At 41.2% G+C, this 21,622-nt stretch overlaps 1 protein-coding gene across 2 annotated transcripts in view; it reads right to left on the bottom strand.

The window, feature by feature from the left end:
• The window catches only part of LOC308681343 (CUB and sushi domain-containing protein 1-like), a gene marked incomplete at its 3' end in the record, with an annotated part of 827,421 nt that overhangs the window by 83,098 nt on the left and 722,701 nt on the right, over nucleotides 1–21,622 (bottom strand). For both annotated transcript variants that reach the window (XM_081350146.1, XM_081350147.1), the window contains one exon: nucleotides 4,936–5,145. In XM_081350146.1, the coding sequence (XP_081206272.1) occupies nucleotides 4,936–5,145 (210 nt within the window). The remainder of the gene's footprint in view (nucleotides 1–4,935; nucleotides 5,146–21,622) is intronic.

The following is a 21,622-nucleotide window of genomic DNA, read 5'->3' as shown; positions in this document are numbered from 1 at the left end:
GCAAACAAAAGAAGTGAGGGTGGTCTTTAAGTCCTGAACTTTGATGATACCAACAACACATTAAAAATTAATTGGTTGAAGAGATGCTTGCTTGGGTCAGACACTATGTGGTATTTTATCCCAAATAACATATTTAAAAGGGTAGGTGGTCTTTCTTTTTTGATGAAATGTAATTACTCCACTGGTAAATTACCCATTAAATTGTCTAGTTTTCATCAACAAGCACTGTTAGCCTGGAAATTGGTTTACAACTACAACTTTTCCCCCCATAAAACCATCTTATGGAATAACTAGGATATTAAAATTAGAAATATATCATTCTTTCTTGAGAAATGGTTTAATAAAAACATATTTTTTATTGCAGATCTATACAACTCTAATGGTGGTTTGTTATCCTATGAGAGTTTTATGAATATCTACCAATATCCTGGGCCCGGTTTCCCGATAACGCTCACTCTTAGCGCGCTAAGAAAGCTCGAAAGATATATCTTACCAAAGTTGTTTATGTTCCTAAGTGTGTTCCCCCGAACCATACCTTAGGAAGCTGCTTAAGATATACCTTCTTACGTGCGAAGTTATCCGGCGCTGTCTGTGGCGATGGTGCTGAATTGTTTGATATCGATGGCTCGAGAATCAATTATTCTCTCGTGCAGGGGCTGTTTATGTGAGAAAGCGGTGATCTTTATAAATGAAGCACTTCAGAAATAGTTGAAATTGCAATTTATTATGATTATTGGATATTATAAAAAATAATCCAAACTATAATAGCCTATAATAGCCTAGCCTACATATTTTAAAATTGTAACATATATTGCTGCCACAATAACCTTTTTAAAAATGTACGTGCCTTCTTCTCTTTCCCATTTTTGTTCGCTGAGGTGGAGCTGCGATGAAATATTGTTCTTGTAAATACTTTCCAGCATTTCAGTAATAAAAGTTTACATCTTGTGTACGGTGCTCGGCAGTGATCAAAAAGGATTTAAACAGTGAATTTTGAATCTCTTGTAAACTCAGAGATGTGGATTCAGACGGCAATTAAATTACCACACGACCTGTTTGTCAAAAAACAGAAGGTACTAATTTGGCCAGGGATTTTTACGCGGGTTGGGTGAGAAAAACACTGATATTATGGATTCGGACGGCACTAAAATCACCGACTTACCCCTGTAAATGTTTAAAATACCGGACGAGCCCATGAGAAACAATATTAGCGTCCGAATAGGACTTAACTGACAGTAGCCTATGCTTTCACTGGCCTTTAAAAGAGCGTTTTAATTAAATTAATAATATTGTATAATAATATAATTAAAAATCTAACAACAATCAGTGTAATGACAATTTTATTCTTTGCATGAAAACACTTGAATTAGCCTAATTTAATACTGTCTGTGTGTATTAAAACTTCAGAATTATATTCATATAGACCTGCAACAGTGATAAGGTAAAGCTAAGAGTGGTCTAGACCAACCTTACGAAAGTGTGACTTACAGAAGATATACTTAGCAAACGAACGTTTCGGGAATCGTGCCATAAGGTTAAGAGATACCTTAAAGGGACACTTCACCCATTTGCATTAAGCTTTGCATTGTTAGAAACCCAGTCATACTATTGAATGGTCATGCAACATTTTTTCATTTTCCCCCGAGACGAGAGAAATCTGTATTTACCTCTTTACACTTCCTCCTACAATGACGCAAAAATCGTCATTTTGCGTCATTGTAGGAGGAAGTGTAAGAGGGGGGGATTTCTGTTAAGACTACAAGCACTAGATCCACCCTTTCAAACCCGCCCATAGGGGGTTGGACCTAATGCGCTAACAGACCTATCACAGATCAGTGCGAGTGCGTTTGATTTCAACGGCAGAAACCTGCAGAAAACATGGACGAAGAAAGCTGAGTAGTAGGGGTTACCATTACCATACTCTATTTCCCGGACATGTCCGGCCGTCGAGATCGACAAAAATGTCCGGGATTCAGCTTTTGCTTTCTGCGGTCGCCATCCATTGTTTACATGCTCACCTTTTGTTTCAATCTAACTGAATTTACCCCGATTGGTGAATCTGAATGTAATTAATTACATGAATTTAAACAAGTGATCGGTTGATTTGCGTTTTAACATTGCTAAGAAAATACCCGCACCTCCGTGAGAGATAGCCCATGAGACCGGTGCATCTCACAGGCGCGCTCATCAGTAATCACAGTAATACAGGGAGCAGGACGAGGCTAGCGCCACGGGAGAAAGACGCGAGGCCGGTGGCGTGATCGGTTGAAAGACGCGAGGCCGGTGGCGTGATCGGTTGATGTGTGTTTTACCATTGCTAAGAAAATACCTGCTCCTCCGTGCGAGATACGAGAACAGTGCCTCACAGGTGTCGGTCGTCAGTAATCACGCCACCGGCCTCGCGCCGTTCTTCCGCGCCCCTCAGCCTCGTCCTGCTCGCCACAGTAAACATGATGAATGGCGACTGTAGAACGCAAAAGCCGAATCACGGACATTTTGGGCAAACTCGTCACGGAGACTCACTCGTTGCCTAGCCTTGCCTTGATGTTTTTGTTCTCAACTGCGCTGTCTTACCGGTAGGCGTGGCTTGGGAGTGGCCTTGTAGGGCAGCGAAGCAAGTGCATTCTGGGAGTTGTTGTCTTTCATCCACATAAGCCAAAAATACATTTTCTGGCTTTTCTCAGTCTAGAAAGCTCCAAATTCAAAAATAATTTCACATTTCTTCTACATAAATGACCCACTTTCAATACACATTCATGTCTCCACGGGTGAAATGACCCTTTAAGAGAGAGGTTAAGGAATAGGTTAAGAACTACTTAGAGATAAGAACGCTTTGGGAAACCGGGCCCTGTTCCTTTTAAAGAATTTAACTCTGTTATAAAGGCTATTCCAAGTGGTTTAAAATGTCTGATGAAAGCTTCCCTTACCCATGAGGCATGTTCTAAACAATTATCTTTGTTATGTTTGGATGGTGTTTCGCTTTTAAGTAAAGATTGTAATAATACATTTATTCGTCAACTCTCTCAATCTAGAAATCTATGTACTCCAAAAGGAAAATTATTTTGGAATTCTATAACAGACAACATTCAGTGGAAGAAAACATGGTTACTACCATTTAAATATTGTATACCCAATAAAATGAGAGAAGTGCATTTTAAAATTTTGCATAATATATACCCTTGTAATGCACTTTTGTCCAAATACTGTGATTTAGCTGAGGTATGCACCTTCTGTAATAATGAAGTTGAAGACATCTGTCATTTGTTTTTTTCTTGTAATGTTTCTTCAATTTTCTGGAATGATTTAAGCTCTTATTGTTTTTCTAAAGTTAATATGATCAGTAATCTATGCATAAAGGATGTAATTTGTCTTTTTGAAAACCCAAACAAATCTTTAGAGTCTACTGTTAACTTCCTTATCCTTGTGGCAAATTTTTACTTTCACAAGCAAAGGTTTCTTAAGAAAATACTTTTAATGATTTCCTTTGTGAAGTAAAATATTTAATCAAATCACTAAGAACAATTGATAATAGAAAATGTACATCTTTTCTGAAAAAAAAAAAAAAAAATATGATGAGATTTTTCATGTACCATGATTTATGTCTCTGCTGTTTTATTATTATTATTATTATTATTATTTATTTATTTATTTTCTTTCAGTTTTTTTTTTATTTCCTTTTTTGTGTCCTATGTATGTGCAAAATTGACATTTGTTTAATATATGCTTTTTTTGGAAATGTTCTATATTTCTAAGAAATGTATGTTTGCACTATTGTAAAACATTTCTTGAAAAAAAAAAAAAAAAGAGTTAGTAGACATGTAGGTGCAACGTTACTTATATAGTCAACAGACTGTGTTGAAGGTACCATCAAAATAAAGTGAGTTCAAAGCATGTCTTAAACCAGATGTTAATTTGCACTGCTCTTGGTAGATTGAGTTGGTCATTATGGAAATGATCCGGCTGCGTCTGTGTTCTTTAATTTGCACGTCATCAGTAGATGCATCAATAGATGACAATTTGCACTAGCCCGCTAATTTTTCCTGTTTAGTAAACCTGGTCCATTATTTAGAGATATAGAGTGACAACTGATATCCATATTTTGCTCAATTTGGGCCTCTGAAAATTGAGGAGTTTTTTTCCTCCTCGAGTATGAGCTCCATATTCTTTATCATCATATTATGTGGTCCATAAAAACCTGATGTATCAAATATCGTACAAAACATAAAACATACATACAATCTTTTATGCTAATTTAAATGTCAAGGGTTAAGATAGTGCTAATTTGATTAGTGCCCAAATTATAAAATTGCTAAAATATTTTTTCGATTTAATAAATTTCAAATTGGGAAACATTCATTAATGAGACTAAAATAATGTTTCAAGGAATTTATGACAAACATACAAGCAAGTTCAGTGAAGAAGCAGAAAGCTTGTCAAACTAGCATACGTGCATCTCCAGACAGCATTTCAAGTGCATTGCTTATGATCAACAGCTTTATAATCATATTATTTCATCCTGCATTATTGTTTGTGTATCAAAACATGGCATCAGTATTCCCCTCCGTCTGGCAGCACAGATCAAGGCTAAGCCTGGCTCTTTTCAACTCAGTCTAGAGTGGATAAGAAACAGAGAGAGACGAACTGTTTGACCTAAAAGTGAGGAGACCAGACAATGGTAAGTTATTTATATCGAGTGGAATCCAAGTGCACATCCAAATGCACCATCTTATTGATTTTGAAATGCTTTCAAGACCCCAGCTGTCATAATGGAGTGTCCTCCCAGCGATCTCAAAGGAACTGAATCTTTAGATATTTCCAATGATCCTGGTAAAAGGCAGTCACTCCCACATGAAGGGCCAATACAAAATCAAGGACGGCCAATGTCTACAAGAGAAGAAAGTGCAGTATGCAAATTGAAGATGGAGTGTCACCCACCTTGATAAGTGAGTTTGAAGCCCTGTCTGTTTTCAGAGTGGTCGCTGTAGAAGTGGATGACGGTTTCGTGCGTGCTACTCAGCAGAGGAGCCGGCAGTTGGCTTCCACTGAACTGTCCAATCAGAGAGCTGCTGTGGTGCGGCCCATTGCGAACCTCTAAAAAATCATGGTTATCTTCAGAGGTGAAGTTGAGAAATTGGATGTGTGCCCCTGTGGAGTGAGAGGTCACATGTTAGACTTTCACAGTGTCAAACAGGCTGTGCATTTTGTGCATAATTTACATAAGGAATGTCTTTAAAGTGACAGGCTTTTTTAAACCATTGACTCTGACAGGCCTGTACAGACCTGCTGTTTCTGCTGCTCTGAGACAAAGTTAATTGGTGACTCGTTTTCCCCTCATGTTCATGTGTGCAGAAAAAAAAAAAAAAAAAAAAAAAACTATTTATGTTTGCTCAGTAATTGGCTCCATGTGAACTGTGATATTGCTGGAAAACAGGAAGGAAACTAATATATTACTAACAAACTGATCTTGATTCAACAGAAGACATTGCACTTGTCAGAATCTATGTGGCCATTATCTATAAAAACAACAACAAAAAAAAAACATTTATTTCGACATTGGACCAATTGTCTGATAGCACAAGTGAATCATTTAATTATTAAAGGGTTAGCACCCCAAAAATGAAAATTGTGTCATTATTTACTCACCCTCATGTCATTCCAAATATTTAATACTTTTGTTTATCTTCGGAACAAAAATGAATATATTTTCTATGAAATTTTAACTTTGACACTTCAAAAAGTTCATAAATACAGTAAATGTAATCTATATGAATTAAACGGTTTCATCACAGTAAGTTTGATTAAGAGATGATTGCTTTAATTTATATAATGAACAGATTCAATTTAGGCTTTTTCTTAGTTCAAAAGTGCTTGTTAGACACACAAGAGCCAATAAGGTTTGTTATTGCAAGTAAAAAGATAACTTTTAATCTTCCCTTTGCCATATTTCATATGCTCTATGTATGTGTTTTTATATTAACTAGATGTACCGCATCGCGGTACAAAATATGACCGCCGCTCAGGCCTGCACTGGCTTTCCACAATAAATGACGTGGAGTAATTTGGCTGTATTGCGTGTTTATGTATATACCTAAAAAAAGTAATAGTATGTGCATGTCTGTCTGTGTGTGTGTGTGTGTGTGTATGTGTGTGTGTTTGTGTATGTGTGTGTCTGTGTGTGTGTGTGTGTGTCTGTGCGTGTATGTATGTGTGCGTACATGTGTGCGCGTGTGTGTGTGTGTTTGTGTGTGTGTGTCTGTGCATGGGGATTTGTATGTGTGTGTATGGGTGTGTGTCTGTGCGTGTGGATGTCAGTGTGTGTGCATGCTTGCGTTTGTTTGTATTCCTGCATGTGTGTGTGTGACAGTATCATCCTAAACCAGCAACCCTTCGCTCAACAGCACCATCTACAGGCCGATGAGTGTACAGTCACTAAATGTGCACATAAATTAATTTATTTTATACCCCCCATGGATGAAATTCTACAAAACTTAACAGAGGATACCCCCAGAGGATGTCAAGTTAATCATACACATGAAATATGGTGCAGTTCTGAACATCTCCACTGAAGATAGGGGCGATTAAAGCAGAATAATATTGCATTTTCATTTTTTATGGGAGGGGCGCAAATCACAAATGAGTGATTATGGGCTAGGTTGATGTGGGCCCTTAAGAGCAACATACCATAAAAATTTCTTCATCCTCGGTGCCACGGTTCAGGTAGTTATTTAGGCAAAACTGCATTTTTTTGGGTTTGGGGGGGCCAGCGCGGGGGGGGGGGAGTGGCCCCCGGGGACCAAACAAAATTTTTCCGTAGAAGTCTAGTGGGGCTACATGCCCACCAAATTTCATGTTCCCCGGTGCTTCGGTGTCCCTGGTACCGTTGACGAAAAATTTACGGGGGCCCCAGCGCGGGGGGGGTGGGGGGGAAGTGGCCCCCGGGGACCAAACGAAATTTTTCCGTAAAAGTCTAGTAGACCAACATACCATAAAAATTTCTTCATCCTCGGTGCCACGGTTCAGGTAGTTATTTAGGAAAAACTGCATTTTTTGGGTTTGGGGGGGCCCAGCGCGGGGGGGGAGTGGCCCCCGGGGACCAAACGAAATTTTTCCGTAGAAGTGTAGTGGGGCTACATGCCCACCAAATTTCATGTTCCCCGGTGCTTCGGTGTCCCTGGTATCGTTGACGAAAAATTTACGGGGGCCCCAGCGCGGGGGGGGGAAGTGGCCCCCGGGGACCAAACGAAATTTTTCCGTAAAAGTCTAGTAGACCAACATATCATAAAAATGTCTTCATCCTCGGTGCCACGGTTCAGGTAGTTATTTAGGAAAAACTGCATTTTTTTGGGTTTGGGGGGGCCCAGCGCGGGGGGGGGGAGTGGCCCCCGGGGACCAAACGAAATTTTTCTTTAGAAGTCTAGTGGGGCTACATGCCCACCAAATTTCATGTTCCCCGGTGCTTCGGTGTCCCTGGTATCGTTGACAAAAAATTCAGTAAGGTGACGAAAAAAAAAAAAAAAAAAAACTTTGACAATCCCTATATGACCGCTTTCGCTAGCTACGCTAGCGGCAGTCATAATAAATGATTAAATTAAATCAATACATTAAGCAACTTCTTAGTGTCTCTTCAGAAGACTTGCAATCAATCAATTAAACTTGATTCATATGGATTGTGTATATTATTTCTTCATGAAATTCTTTTTTTGGTTGCATGGAGTATCAAGGTAATGAACTAACAGCTTATACATTTGGAATGACATGACCCCGTCTGGCTAGCGCACTTCCCATAATATTTACGCATCAGGTCAGTAGGCGGAGCTCGTGGCTGTTCCATCCCTTATGAGCCGGTCAAATGCATTTTCGACTTCCTCTGTAAGGGGTAAAAAGCGGACAAATTTATGTAAGACCCCCTTTACACTGGTATTTAGCGTCATCCACTTGTGATACGATCGACCAAAATGCATCTTAAAAGGATTAGTTCACTTTCAAATGAAAATTAGCCCATTATTTACTCAGCCTCAAGCCATCCTAGGTGTATATGGCTTTCTTCTTTCAGACGAATATAATCAGAGTTATATAAAAAAAAATATCCTGGCTCTTCCAAGTTTTATAATGGCAGTGGATTGCAACCAACAGATTGAAGCTCAAAAACGTGCATCCATCTGTCATAAACTAAGTTCACGCGGCTCCGAGGGGTTAATAACAGCCTTCTGAAGCAAAATGATGAGTTTGTATAAGTTAATATTGTCATAGATCGCAACTCTGTGGCTCTCTCTGCTCATCAAAGAACACCTTCACCGGAGTATTGAACTTCATTTCCCATAAGCCCAGTACCTTGGTCTAATCACCTGCACAGGTGTTCCCACTTATCCCCTCTATATAAACTGCCTTCTGACTCTCACACATTGCGAAGTCTTGTTCTGCCCTGGCTAACATTACCAAGCGTTTATTCTCTGTTATTGATTCCCCGTGTTCTGACTTGTGACTGTTTACTGACTCCCGTTACTTCGTCTGTTGCCTGCCCTTACCTTTGCCTGTTATTGTTTATGATTCTGGATATTGCTGCCTGCTCTGACCTCTGCCTGGTATCGTTTATGATCTTGGATTTCCTTCGACATTGTCTACGCTGTTTTCTGATTACTGCTTGTTCGACTATTCTTAATAAACATACTGCAAATGGATCAGAACGTCTCTGACTCTGCATCACAGAAGTCTTCGCCACCACAGGATCCAGCAGCTATGTACCTTCTAACCACTGAAGTTACATCTCAAGCATCTGTGCTGGCTGCTCACCAGCAACAACTCGTTAAGTTGACTGCGCTTACCGAGGAGCTTGTGAGATCCATGCAGGCACTCACCACACAAGCCACCGCATCAGCTCCTACCGCAGCAGCTCCGGATCAGCCGACCCAGAGTGTGAGTACTCCATCCAGCAATCCTCGTCTATCCCTCCCTGATAAATATGATGGATCCTCTGCAAAGTGTAAAGGATTTCTGTTGCAATGCTCAATATTTATCAATCAGCAACCACAGCTTTATCCTACTGACGACAGTCGAGTATCATTCATCTGCTCACTGCTGACCGGAAGGGCTCTGGAGTGGGCGACGGCACTATGGCATGGTGGTCAACTATCATTTCCCTCATATGACAGTTTCCTTCATCAGTTTAGAGAGGTGTTCGAACATCCCGCCAGTGGAAAGGAACCGGGCGAGCTTCTGCTTTCTCTACGCCAGGGAGGATCTTCGGCTGCAGATTACACCCTCTCTTTCCGCACTCTAGCTACACAAACTGGTTGGAAGGATGATCCGTTGAAACTACTTTATCGCAAAGGTCTCAATACTAATCTGCAAGGGGAACTGGCATGTCAGGATGAGGGGAAATCACTCAATCAGCTCATGGATCTGGCCATTCGTCTTGACAATCTGATGCGAGCTCGGTGAGTCCCGCAGATGCACCGAGTCGCTGAATATCCATCCACAAACCAAGAATCCGAACCCATGCAGATCGGCTACACTCGGCTAACGCCCGAGGAGAGAGAGAGAAGGTTACGCAATCATTTATGCTTGTACTGTGGACAATCCGGCCACATGAGGGCGACCTGTCCTAATCGACCAATCTCCCGAGATTCTGCTGCGGTGAGTTCCCATATCTGCTCTTCAAAATCCTTTGAACTAGCTGTCACTCTGCGCTTTGGCAATGAAATAGTTAATACTACCGCTTTAATAGACTCTGGAGCCGCAGGAAATTTCATTGATCTGTCTTTTGCTAAACCTTATCACCTATCTCTTCTTCCATGTAAATTGTGGGTGGCAATGGCAGCGTTAGACGAACGCCCTTTGGGTACAGGCAAGATCCAACACATCTCTTTACGTTGAACTCATTCAACTATTCACCATTGAATCCCCACGACACCCCATCACCCAGGAGCCATTCCCACACGAGGAAGAATTTTTCCTCTCTCGCAGCCCGAATCCGAAGCCATGAGAACTTACATAGAGGAACAGCTTTCTAGGGGATTCATAAAACCATCCACTTGCCCTGCTTCAGTCAGATTCTTCTTTGTGAAGAAAAAGGATGGAGGGCTGCGTCCTTGTATCGATTATTGCAGTCTCAACGAAATCACGGTGAAGTTTCGCTATCCATTGCCTTTAGTTCCAGCTGCCCTCGAACAGCTCCGTACCGCGAGGTACTTCACAAAGTTGGATTTCCGAAACGCCTATAATCTCATTCGGATCAGAGAGGGAGACGAGTGGAAAACAGCTTTCTCAACCACTACTGGGCACTATAAATATCACGTGATGCCGTTCGGGCTCGCCAACAGTCCTTCCATATTCCAGGCATTTGTCAACGAGGTCTTCCGAGACATGCTCAATCAGAACCTCATTGTCTACATTGATGATATTTTTATCTATTCTGAGACTTTCGAAGATCACGTGAAAGATGTAAAAGCAGTGCTTCAACGTCTCATTGAGAACCAACTGTACGCCAAACTACAGAAATGTGAGTTTCATCAGACACAAATCGCCTTCTTGGGTTACATCATCAGTGCTGAGGGGGTGACCATGGATAACGGCAAGGTACGAGCAGTTGTAAATTGGCCACAGCCCACCAATGTGAAAGAGTTACGTTTCCTGGGCTTCGCCAACTTCTATCGACGGTTCATTAGAAACTTCAGCATCACGGCAGCGCCCCTCACATCCCTCCTTCAGGGTGGAGGACATCGGTTAAAGTGGTCATCTGAGAGTGTTGCAGCATTTCAACAGCTCAAAGAGAAGTTCACTACAGCTCCCATTCTACACCATCCAGATCCCGAGCGGGAGTTTATTGTGGAGGTGGATGCGTCCAATACAGGAATCGGGGCTATAATGTCACAACGGCATGGAGATCCAGCGAAACTATTCCCCTGTGCCTACCATTCCCGCAAACTTACTCCAGCAGAACGAAACTACGATGTGGGTGACAGGGAACTCCTGGCGATGAAGGCAGCCTTTGAAGAATGGCGGCATTGGTTGGAGGGAGCTCATCTGCCCTTTACGGTACTAACTGACCACCGTAATTTAGAGTACATTAAGGCTGCCAAAAGACTGAACCCCAGACAGGCCAGGTGGTCCCTCTTCTTCACCAGATCCAATTTCAAGGTAACATATCGCCCAGGCTCAAAGAATGGCAAGGCCGACGCTCTGTCTTGTCAGTTTGACAGCTCCTCTAGTCCTCCTACATCTGATCCCATACTTCTCCCTTCCCATACTTATTCTCGCCCCGGTCCAGTGGGACATAATGACCGAGATTTCAGCAGCACAGAGTGAGGAACAATCACCGCCTGAATGCCCTCCGGATCGTACCTATGTGCCTACATGTCTCAGCACACAAGTGTTACAATGGGTGCATAATACCTTATATGACCTCAATAACTTCCGCCCCATCTCAAACCTTCCATTCATCTCCAAACTTCTTGAAAAAACTGTCGCTGCTCAACTCCAAACCCACCTTTCCTCCAACAACCTTTATGAACAATTTCAATCTGGCTTTCGCTCCCTCCATAGTACTGAAACGGCCCTTATCAAAATAACCAATGACATCCTCCTTTCTGCAGACTCCGGTTCACTATCCATCCTCCTTCTGCTTGATCTCAGTGCAGCCTTTGACACCATCTCGCATTCCATCCTTCTGGACAGACTCTCATCCATCGGCATCACTGGTATTCCCCTCACCTGGTTCCGCTCCTACCTTTCCGACCGCTCCCAGTTTATCCAGCTAAAGTCCTTCACCTCTCATCCCTTCCCTGTCACTTCTGGTGTTCCTCAGGGTTCTGTCCTTGGCCCCTTGCTTTTTCTGATCTATCTTCTCCCCCTTGCTCACATCTTCAGGAAACACAACATTAATTTTCATTGCTATGCGGATGACACCCAGCTCTACATCTCTAGTAAACCCAACAGCACACTCCCACCCTCCTCCCTAACCAACTGCCTTCATGAAATAAAGTCCTGGTTCAACTCAAACTTCCTCAAACTTAACAGCAATAAAACTTCTACCCACTGGCACAAAATCCACCTTAAGTAAAATAAACAATTTCTCAATTTTCATCGACGGCTCCTCCATCTACCCCTCCCCTCAAGTAAAGAGTCTGGGTGTCATCCTGCACAGCACCCTCAGTTTCACTGCACACATCATTAACATCACCCGCTCAGCCTACTTCCACCTTAGGAACATTCACGGCCTCCGCCGATCTCTCACTCCTCTTTCCACTGCCGTTCTTGTCCATAGCCTTGTCACTTCCCGAATCGACTACTGCAACTCCCTCCTGTTTGGTCTCCCTCAAAAAACCCTCCATAAACTCCAACTTGTTCAGAATTCTGCTGCACGCATCATCACTCACACACCCTCCATCAAGCACATCACCCCAGTCCTCCAACAACTCCACTGGCTACCCATCACACACCGCATCCACTACAAAATCCTGCTCCTCACTTTCAAAGCCATCCATACCTCACCCCTCCATACCTGACTGACCTCATTCATATTGCCACACCTGCCCGCTCTCTCCGCTCCTCCTCCTCTCTCCATCTCATTGTCCCGCCAGCCTGCCTCGTCACCATGGGGAGTACCCCCTGACCTCAGTAACTCTGACTCACTCCCACACTTCAAATCCACACTCAAAACTCATCTGTTTAGACAAGCCTACTTACTCTGACCACTACTGTATTATCCTCCTGTACTGCTTTTAACTGATGTATTTTTACCTGTTTTTATGCTAGTTTTTACCAGAGTTAGTTTTTAGTTTGTTCTAATGCACCTTCTTGTAAGGCGACCTTGAGTGCCTAGAAAGGCGCCAAATAATTTTTTATTAATATTATTATTATTATTATTATTATTACTCCCAGCGCTGGACATCCTGGGATCACAGCTACTACTCATCTGATAACGAATCGTTTCTGGTGGCTGACGCTTCAAGCCGATGTGATCACCTTCGTGCATCAGTGCACCACTTGCAACATTGTCATCATCCCATCAGAGACCAGCCGGATTACTTCAACCACTACCTGTACCACAACGTCCATTGTCTCACATTGCTATTGACTTTGTAACCGATCTACCTCTCTCCCAGAACTACACTAAATCAGGAACTTACACGCTTTCTACGTACCTACTATCATCAGAACCAGCAGGATTGGGGCCGTTTCCTCATGTGGGCCAAGTACGCCCAGAATTCATTGCGCAAACCCTCTACTGACCTCACCCGCTTCCAATGTGTGCTAGGTTATCAACCCCCTCTGTTTCCCTGGTCCGGGGAACCCACCGATCTCCCGGCCGTTAATGCTTGGCTACAGAGAAGTGAAGAAACCTGGAATAATGCTCACGTACACCTTCAATGAATGGTTCGCAGAGTCAGAGAACAGGCTGATCGTCCCAGGAGAAGGGGACCTGAGTACGTTCGGGACAGTGGGTGTGGCTGTCATCCAGGGACCTCCGTCTTCGACTTCCCAGCAAGAAGCTAAGTCCTAGGTACGTGGGTCTTTCATACCGTCTAGCATTGCCATCCACTTATCGCATATCTCCCACTTTTCATGTTTCATTGCTCAAACCTGCCGGTGTTCAGAGTGGAGAGAGGGACCAGGATGAGGTTGCGGAGGAGAGCTCCCCTCCAATCATCATCGAGGGCAAGGAGGCTTACCGGGTAAAGGAGATACTCAATACAAGACGCCGAGGCAGGGAGTTACAGTACCTGATTGACTGGGAGGGGTATGGTCCAGAGGAAAGATCCTGGGTGAAATTCACAGGACATACTGGATCCTGCACTTACCACCGAGTTTCATCAAAACCACCCAACAAGACCTGCCCCCAGACCCCATGGAAGACCTCGGCGTCGCACTGGTCCTCGCTTCAGGAGCCGCCCGCAGGAGGGGGGCTCTGTCATAGATCGCACCTCTGTGGCTCTCTCCGCTCATCAAAGAACACCTTCACCGGAGTATTGAACTTCATTTCCCATAAGCCCTGTACCTAGGTCTAATCACCTGCACAGGTGTTCCCACTTATCCCCTCTCGAAGTCTTGTTCTGCCCTGGCTAACATTACCAAGCGTTTATTCTCTGCTATTGATTCCCCATGTTCTGACCTGTGACTGTTTACTGACTCCCGTTTCTTCGTCTGCTGCCTGCCCTGACCTTTGCCTGTTATTGTTTATGATTCTGGATATTGCTGCCTGCCCTGACCTCTGCCTGGTATCGTTTATGATCTTGGATTTCCTTCGACATTGTCTACGCTGTTTTCTGATTACTGCCTGTTTGACTATTCTTAATAAACATACTGCAAATGGATCAGAACGTGTCTGACTCCGCATCACAAATATACATATTTAAAACTTTATAAAGTAAAATAACTAGCTTCCGGCCAAATGAACATACATATTCCACCTACGTTTAAAGCGCAAGTTATGCGAATAATGCTACGTTTCTTATGACGTTACAAGGTGCGAATTAGGGGCAAGTAGACTTCATATGGCCGTTTGGCCAGAAGCTAGAATTTTACTTTGTAACATGTCAAATATGAATATTTTTCTAACACAAACTCATCGTTTTGCTTCAGAAGGCCTTTATTAACCCCTCGGAGCCACGTGAATTTCGTTTATGACAGATGGATGCATGTTTTTGAGCTTCAACCTGTCAGTTGCAATCCACTGCCATTATAAAACTTGGAAGAGCCAGGGTATTTTTTTTTTATTTAACTCCAATTGTATTCGTCTGAAAGAAGAAAGTCATATACACCTAGAATGGCTTGAGGGTGAGAAAATCATGGGCTAATTTTCATCTGAAAGTGAACTAATCCTTTAACACCAGGTGTAACAGGGCCAAATTCTGGGCCGGCCCTGACTACACCAGAGCTGCATATTTCAGGTTCTGTTGCTGTCACTGAAATTAATTGTGTAGCTCCAAGCCGCCAGAAAATAGCACAGTTAATACATCAGTGTGAAATTTTACAATTACACACCATTAACTTCACCGCATCTTCAACAATTATTCAGTCTTTGTCTCCAACTAGATGATTTGAACTTAATATTTGCAACATAAAAGAAGATGGTTAGATAATACGACAACAAAAGTATCAAACAAGTCAGCCATTTTCACTGAAAGCATGTGTCGCTCCGAGACGCCTAGGGCAGCTCTTTTAAAGATTAGCTTTATTGTCATTCTGATGCGGTGCTATCCCCTAACTGCACTTAACTCTACCTATTCAGACTGTCCTAAAAGCTATAATCAGCACCCAAAAAGCCATCTGTGTGTCTTATTCAAATGATTGTAGCCTGTTAACAGTGAAAGCTAATGCATTTTTGCTACACAGCACAAACATGATAGTTCTTGCTTTTGTTTGTGCAGTGGCTGCTTGATAAGGCAGAAAATTGCTTTTGGATATCTCAATGTTACATTGTTTTCTTCCAAGTTAGAGGGGGTCGGAGAAGAAATAGTTATGCTCCAGGATAAGTGTGAATGTCTTTTTTTTTTTTTTTAAATGACATACAATTGCCTTGTTAACAGCTGGAATGGTTTCTTTGTTCTCAACTCATTTGAACTGTGAGGCGGGAGAGAGCAAATGGGCTACGACTAAATGACTTGCGTCGACTGCCAAAGTCTCAAACAACATCTTAAAATTTCAGATAAATGAAACCAAATAACACTCTTGTGTCAAGTGTCAGAACATCAGATAGAAAGGAAGTATTACTTTGTGTCTGTCGGTATTCAGCAAGATGCTATCTTCTTTTTGGGTAAATACCAGATGCATGAGTCTACTCATGCAATTAGTCTGCTTAGTCAATCGGTGTCATTAATGAAACACGAGTGAATTTGCGCAATTGTCACATTCAATTCAATGCTTTTGTTCCATTAATCAGACTCGCAGACTAAACAAACTCATGAACACTGTCAAAATAAATTTTGTGGGTTCAAACAAGAGCTAGCTTTACTCAAATATTGACATTTTAACTATTATTTCCTGAAAAAAAAACAAAGACGATGTAAGACTAAAATACTATGTAGGCTCTATTAAATGATTTCTCAAAAAACATCCATTTTTTTTTTAACAGTTCTTTAAGATAAACAAAGCAATCAGCCAAAATCAGATTTTCTTGATGGAGGAAAAATGTGCCGATTTTACAGCCCTCATGCTACTGAAAAATGTAAAGTCAACATGATCTTGTGTCCCCTACATAGGATAAGATTTTGAAGAATGGATGGATGGATTAAAGGCAGGGTAGGTGATTTGTTCAAGGAACATATTTTGTTATGCTGGTTGAAAACTTTTTCTGCCTTCTCCTGATAGCAATTACTAAGCTAAGTGGTCTAAATGTATTTATATATATCTTGTGGAAGGCGTAGGACCATTAAATGTTGGTCCAATCAATGCATTGCTCAAACATGAATTGGGGCTCAGGTCAGGAAGCAGACAGACTGGCTAACCCAACCGTCTGCCAGCTGTCTCACGTAACCAAGGTCAGATAAATCCCATCACATAGAGACTCTTTCACCAACATATCATCATATAGAGACTGTGTTTGTTCCCCAAATTAGGACATACAAAAAACTTCCAAACCCAAACCCAAGGGAAAAAAAATATTGATGTTCAACACACAATAAAAAGATATAATACAAATGAGCAAATGATAAAGCTTGGGTTGCTTAATATTCGATCCCATACTTCAAAAGCACTTATAGTTAATGATATGATTACAGACTATAATCTGGATGTGCTGTGTTTGAAAACCAGAAACCAGAAACCTGGCTAAAACCAAACGATGACATGACTTTAAATGAGTCCACCCCCCAAGATTACAGTTATAAACATGAACCTCATCTGAAAGGCAAAGGGGGAGGTGTTGCTGTAATTTATAGTAATATTTTCAAAATTACTAAGAAGTCTAATTTCAAATATAATTCTTTTGAAGTGTTGGTGCTTAATGTAACAATATATAGAGTAAATGATAAATCACGTTTGAGATTTGTGCTGGCTACTGTATACAGGCCACCAGAGCACCATACAGACTTTATCAAAGAATTTGCTGATTTTCTATCAGAGTTAGTAGTGGCTGAAGATAAAGTCCTAATTGTTGATGATTTTAATATACGTGTAGATAATGAAAAAGATGCTTTGGGATTGGCATTTAAAGACATTCTGAACTCTATTGGAGTTAGACAACACGCGTCAGGACCTACTCATTGTCGTAATCACACTCTAGATTTAATATTATCACACAGAATCAATGTTGATGCTGTTGAAATTCTGCAGCAGAGCGATGACATCTCAGATCATTATCTAGTCTTGTGTAAACTTCATTTAGCCAAAGCTGCAAAGCCGACTCCGTGTTACAAATATGTTAGACCTATTACTTCTGCCACTAAAGATTGCTTAATTAATAATCTTCCTGATTAGTTTCATCATCTCAGCATCCCAGATAGCTTAGAAGAACTCGATATTGCAACAGAAACTTTTAACTCTCTCTTTTCCAGCACTTTAGGCACAGTTGCTTCTTTGCACTTAAAGAAGATTAAAGAAAATAGTCCAACGCCGTGGTACAACGAGCACACCCAGGCCCTTAAGAGAGCAGCCAGAAAAATGGAGCACAACTGGAGGAAAACAAAACTAGAGGTATTTCGCATTTCATGGAAGGAGAGCTCGATTGAATAAAGAGAGGCATTAAAAGCTGCTAGATCTGCTTATTTTTCAACCCTGTTAGAAGAAAATAAACAAAACCCTGTGTATTTATTTGAAACAGTGGCTAAACTAATGAAAAATAAAGCTTCAAGCCCAGACGTGTCCAAGCAAGACAGCAGTAATAACTTTATGAACTTCTTCACTTATATGATTGATAATATCAAGGAGAAAATTATAACTAAGCAACGTCTACTACAGTATCGCACCAGGCAGTGCATTGTAGTCTCCCTAAGGAAAAAAAATGTATTCATTCATTGCTATAGGAGAGGAAGAATTTTTTTAAACTCGTTAAATCATCTAAATCGACAACATGTATATTAGACCCTATACCGACTGAGCTACTAAAAGAGATGCTTCCAGAGGTCATAGATCCTCTTCTTAATATCATTAATTCATCTTTGTCATTAGGATATGTAGCAAAAACTTTAAGCTGGCTATAATTAAAGCGCTTGTTAAAAAAAACGCAACTTGATCGTACAGAATTAGTCAATTACAGGCCAATCTCGAATCTACCTTTTCTGTCAAAGATACTAGAAAAGGCTGTATCTTCACAACTATGTTCCTTTTTAGAAATAAATGATATCTGCAAAGATTTTCAGTCAGGATTTAGACCATACCATAGTACTGAGACAGCTCTCATTAGAGTCACAAATGATTTGCTCTTATCATCCGATCGTGGTTGTATTTCTCTATTAGTGCTACTTGCAGCATTTGACACTATCGACCACAAGATTCTTTAAAATAGACTCGAAATTATGTTGGCATTAGTGGAATTGCACTAGCATGGTTTAAATCATACTTATCTGACCGTTATCAGTTTGTAGCAGTAAATGAAGAGATGTCTCATCGATCACAATTTCAGTATGGCGTACCACAAGGCTCAGTACTAGGACCGTTGCTGTTCACTCTGTACATGCTACCCTTAGGAGATATCATTAGGAAACAAGGAGTTAGTTTTCACTGTTATGCTGATGATACTCAGCTCTATATTTCTTCATGCCCTGATGAAACTTACCAATTCACAAAATTAACGGAATGCAAAAAACTGGATGACAAGCAACTTCCTACTACTTAATTCTGAAAAAAAAACTGAGATTCTAATTATTGTATAAAAAACTTCCTCACGTAATAACCTAGAATACTGTCTAACACTTGATGGCTGCTCTGACAAGTCTTTGTCGTTGGTTAGGAACCTGGTTGTGCTCTTTGATACCAATCTTTCATTTGAAAGTCACGTCTCTAGTATCTGTAAAACCACATTGTTCCATCTTAAATATATATCTAAATTACGCCATACGCTCACATTGACAAATGCAGAACAATTAGTTCATGCGTTCATGACATCAAGGCTAGATTATTGTAATGCTCTTATGGGTGGTTGCCCTGCACGCTTAATAAATAAACTACAGTTGGTCCAAAATGAAGCAGCTAGAGTTCTTACTAAAACCAGGAAGTATGACCATATTAGCCCGGTTCTATCAACACTGCATGGGCTCCCAGCTAAACATCGTATACATTTTAAAATATTGCTGATTACTTACAAAGCACTTAGTGGTTTAGCTCCGCAGTACTTGAGTGAGCTCAATACCTAGTTGATAATACCTAGAATATCAAAATCGACTGCTGGCGGTAGATCCTTTTCCTATTTAACACAAAAACTTTGGAACAGTCTTCCTAACACTAGCCCCGTTTACATGTAGCATTTTATTCCGATTATAACCAGGTGCAAGTCCAATCAGAATGAAAATGCTCCATGTCAACACCTCAATCGGAATAAAAATGCTCAAACCGATTGAAATTTCAGTCGGATTGAAGGGGGTGGAATAAACCTTTTCATGAACCGCCTATGTCTCGGACTATCCTCTTTTTCTCTGACTGAAAATATAACTGTATCCTTCTGGGAGAGAGTGCTAAAGCTCCTCAGGTCATATTTTTGGTGGCATATTTGTAGAAATGAACATTCTTTCTAAATGTGATGTAAATACGTCCTGTTACTAGGCTACCAAATAAACAGAAACAGACGCGAATAAGTTTTGTGTCCTCTTTCTTTTGTAAACGTTCACAAACGTCATAAACGGTAAACCACTTTATTTCTGTGACTAATGTGCAATTTTGACACAAATTAATTCATTATGATAAATGTATCGATTTTTATTGTAAACCTGTGGTAAAACATCTATTCTTGGGTTTTAAAATTCAATTAAATAAAAATGCCAGCAAACAGTCAATTTCCAGTGATTTCTTTCTGATCAGTTTTCTGATAAAACTTTTTTTTTTTGTTCTTTTTTTTTTTTACAATAATGATGGCCTATATTTAATTATATGCTATAATGAGTGTGATATGATTAAAAACTGATGCAAATACAAAACAAGACAATAGCCTAATTAACAAAGAACAATAGCCTATACACAATACAATAAAATGCCACGTTTATGGCTCGCACTGGCCCGACAGTGGAAACGCGTCTAATGCCTACACCTAAACGCGACAATTAAGTGATGCACCATCTTGACAGGATTGAAAACGTGGAAATAATGAGCTTCCAGATCCGTCAGACAAGCTGTGTGCGCATGTCAGAAAATGACTTTGATTGAAAGCGTCAGCACATGTAAACACCTGATCGGTTTAGATAACATCCCATGTAAACAGTCAACCGGAATCCGTCAATCAGAACGATCTCAATCAGAATAGCAAAAAAGTGTGCATGTAAACGGGGCTATTTTCCGGGAAGCAGACACACTCTGTCAATTCAAAGCTAGACTAAAAACACATCTCTTTGACCAAGCATAGACATAACACATTATAGACTTCTATAATTCAATGTTAGGCTGCATAGGTTAGGTCAGCCGGAACTGTAAACAGTCCCCATAAATCCTGATGTAGTCATTACATCATAAGAAGAATGGCGTCTACGCTAATATTAGTCTGTCTGTTTATCCTGAGGTTTACTGCAGTCTGCCAGATCCAGGCCGTATCCAGATCAGATGGTGGACCTGCACCTGGACCCATCCATGACGCATCCCTGAAGTGCCAGCCTCATCATCCCTGTGAAGGCCTCATCGACACGACAGCCATCGGCACTGATCCTCAACAAACTCGTCTCCATAACAGCGTGATGACTCCGACCTCCAACCAGATGGAACTGGATAAATGTTCTGAATGTTCTGATCCAATCTGACTTCTGATCTGCAATGCTGCCTGGATCATAATCATACACTGTTCGCTCGTTGGCCAGAGGAGAACTGGCCCCCGACTGAGCCTGGGTTCTCCCAAGGTTTTTTCTCCATTCTGCCAACTGATGGAGTTTTGGTTCCTTGCCACTGTTGCCTTGGCTTTTGGCTTGCTTAGTTGTGGACATGAAATATTCAACAATATTATTGATCTGCCTTACTTAAGGTGGACGATGACGCAATTTTCTTCTAGAAACAAACTTTGTTGTATTATTTTCATGTAATCGTTGTGAAGCTGCTTTGCAATTTGTATTGTAAATAGCGCTACATAAATAAAGGTGACTTGACGACTTCGGTCCGATGTCCTACCTGCCTGCCAAAGTATGTATTTTCACACCTCCACACACCCTACTCGCACAGACATCAAACGTAATGAGCGCGTTGCAGGGTTAGACAGACATCAGTCACAGAGCACCGCAACCAAAACAGCAGCCACCTTTTACAGTTCCTCCTGAACCAAATCATCCAGCTTATGCTGCGTTCATGCCATAACTACTGTAATTTGGGAGAGATGGAGACGCTATACTCGGAGTTTGTGTCTCAAATTTATGTGTTTCAAATGGCCGAAATGGACCTGTAGCAGACAGGTTAGTGCTCTTTAAGTTGTTTATGTGCATTCATTTTTGTTTGCTCTTTGCTGTGGCTTTGGAGACAACTCTGAAGGTTTGCTATTGCTAGCCTCTCCAAAAATGAC

Source organism: Scardinius erythrophthalmus (genome assembly GCF_964197995.2).
Source record: "Scardinius erythrophthalmus genome assembly, chromosome: 21".
NCBI lineage: Eukaryota > Metazoa > Chordata > Actinopteri > Cypriniformes > Leuciscidae > Scardinius > Scardinius erythrophthalmus.
This window is presented reverse-complemented; position numbering and strand designations above follow the sequence as displayed.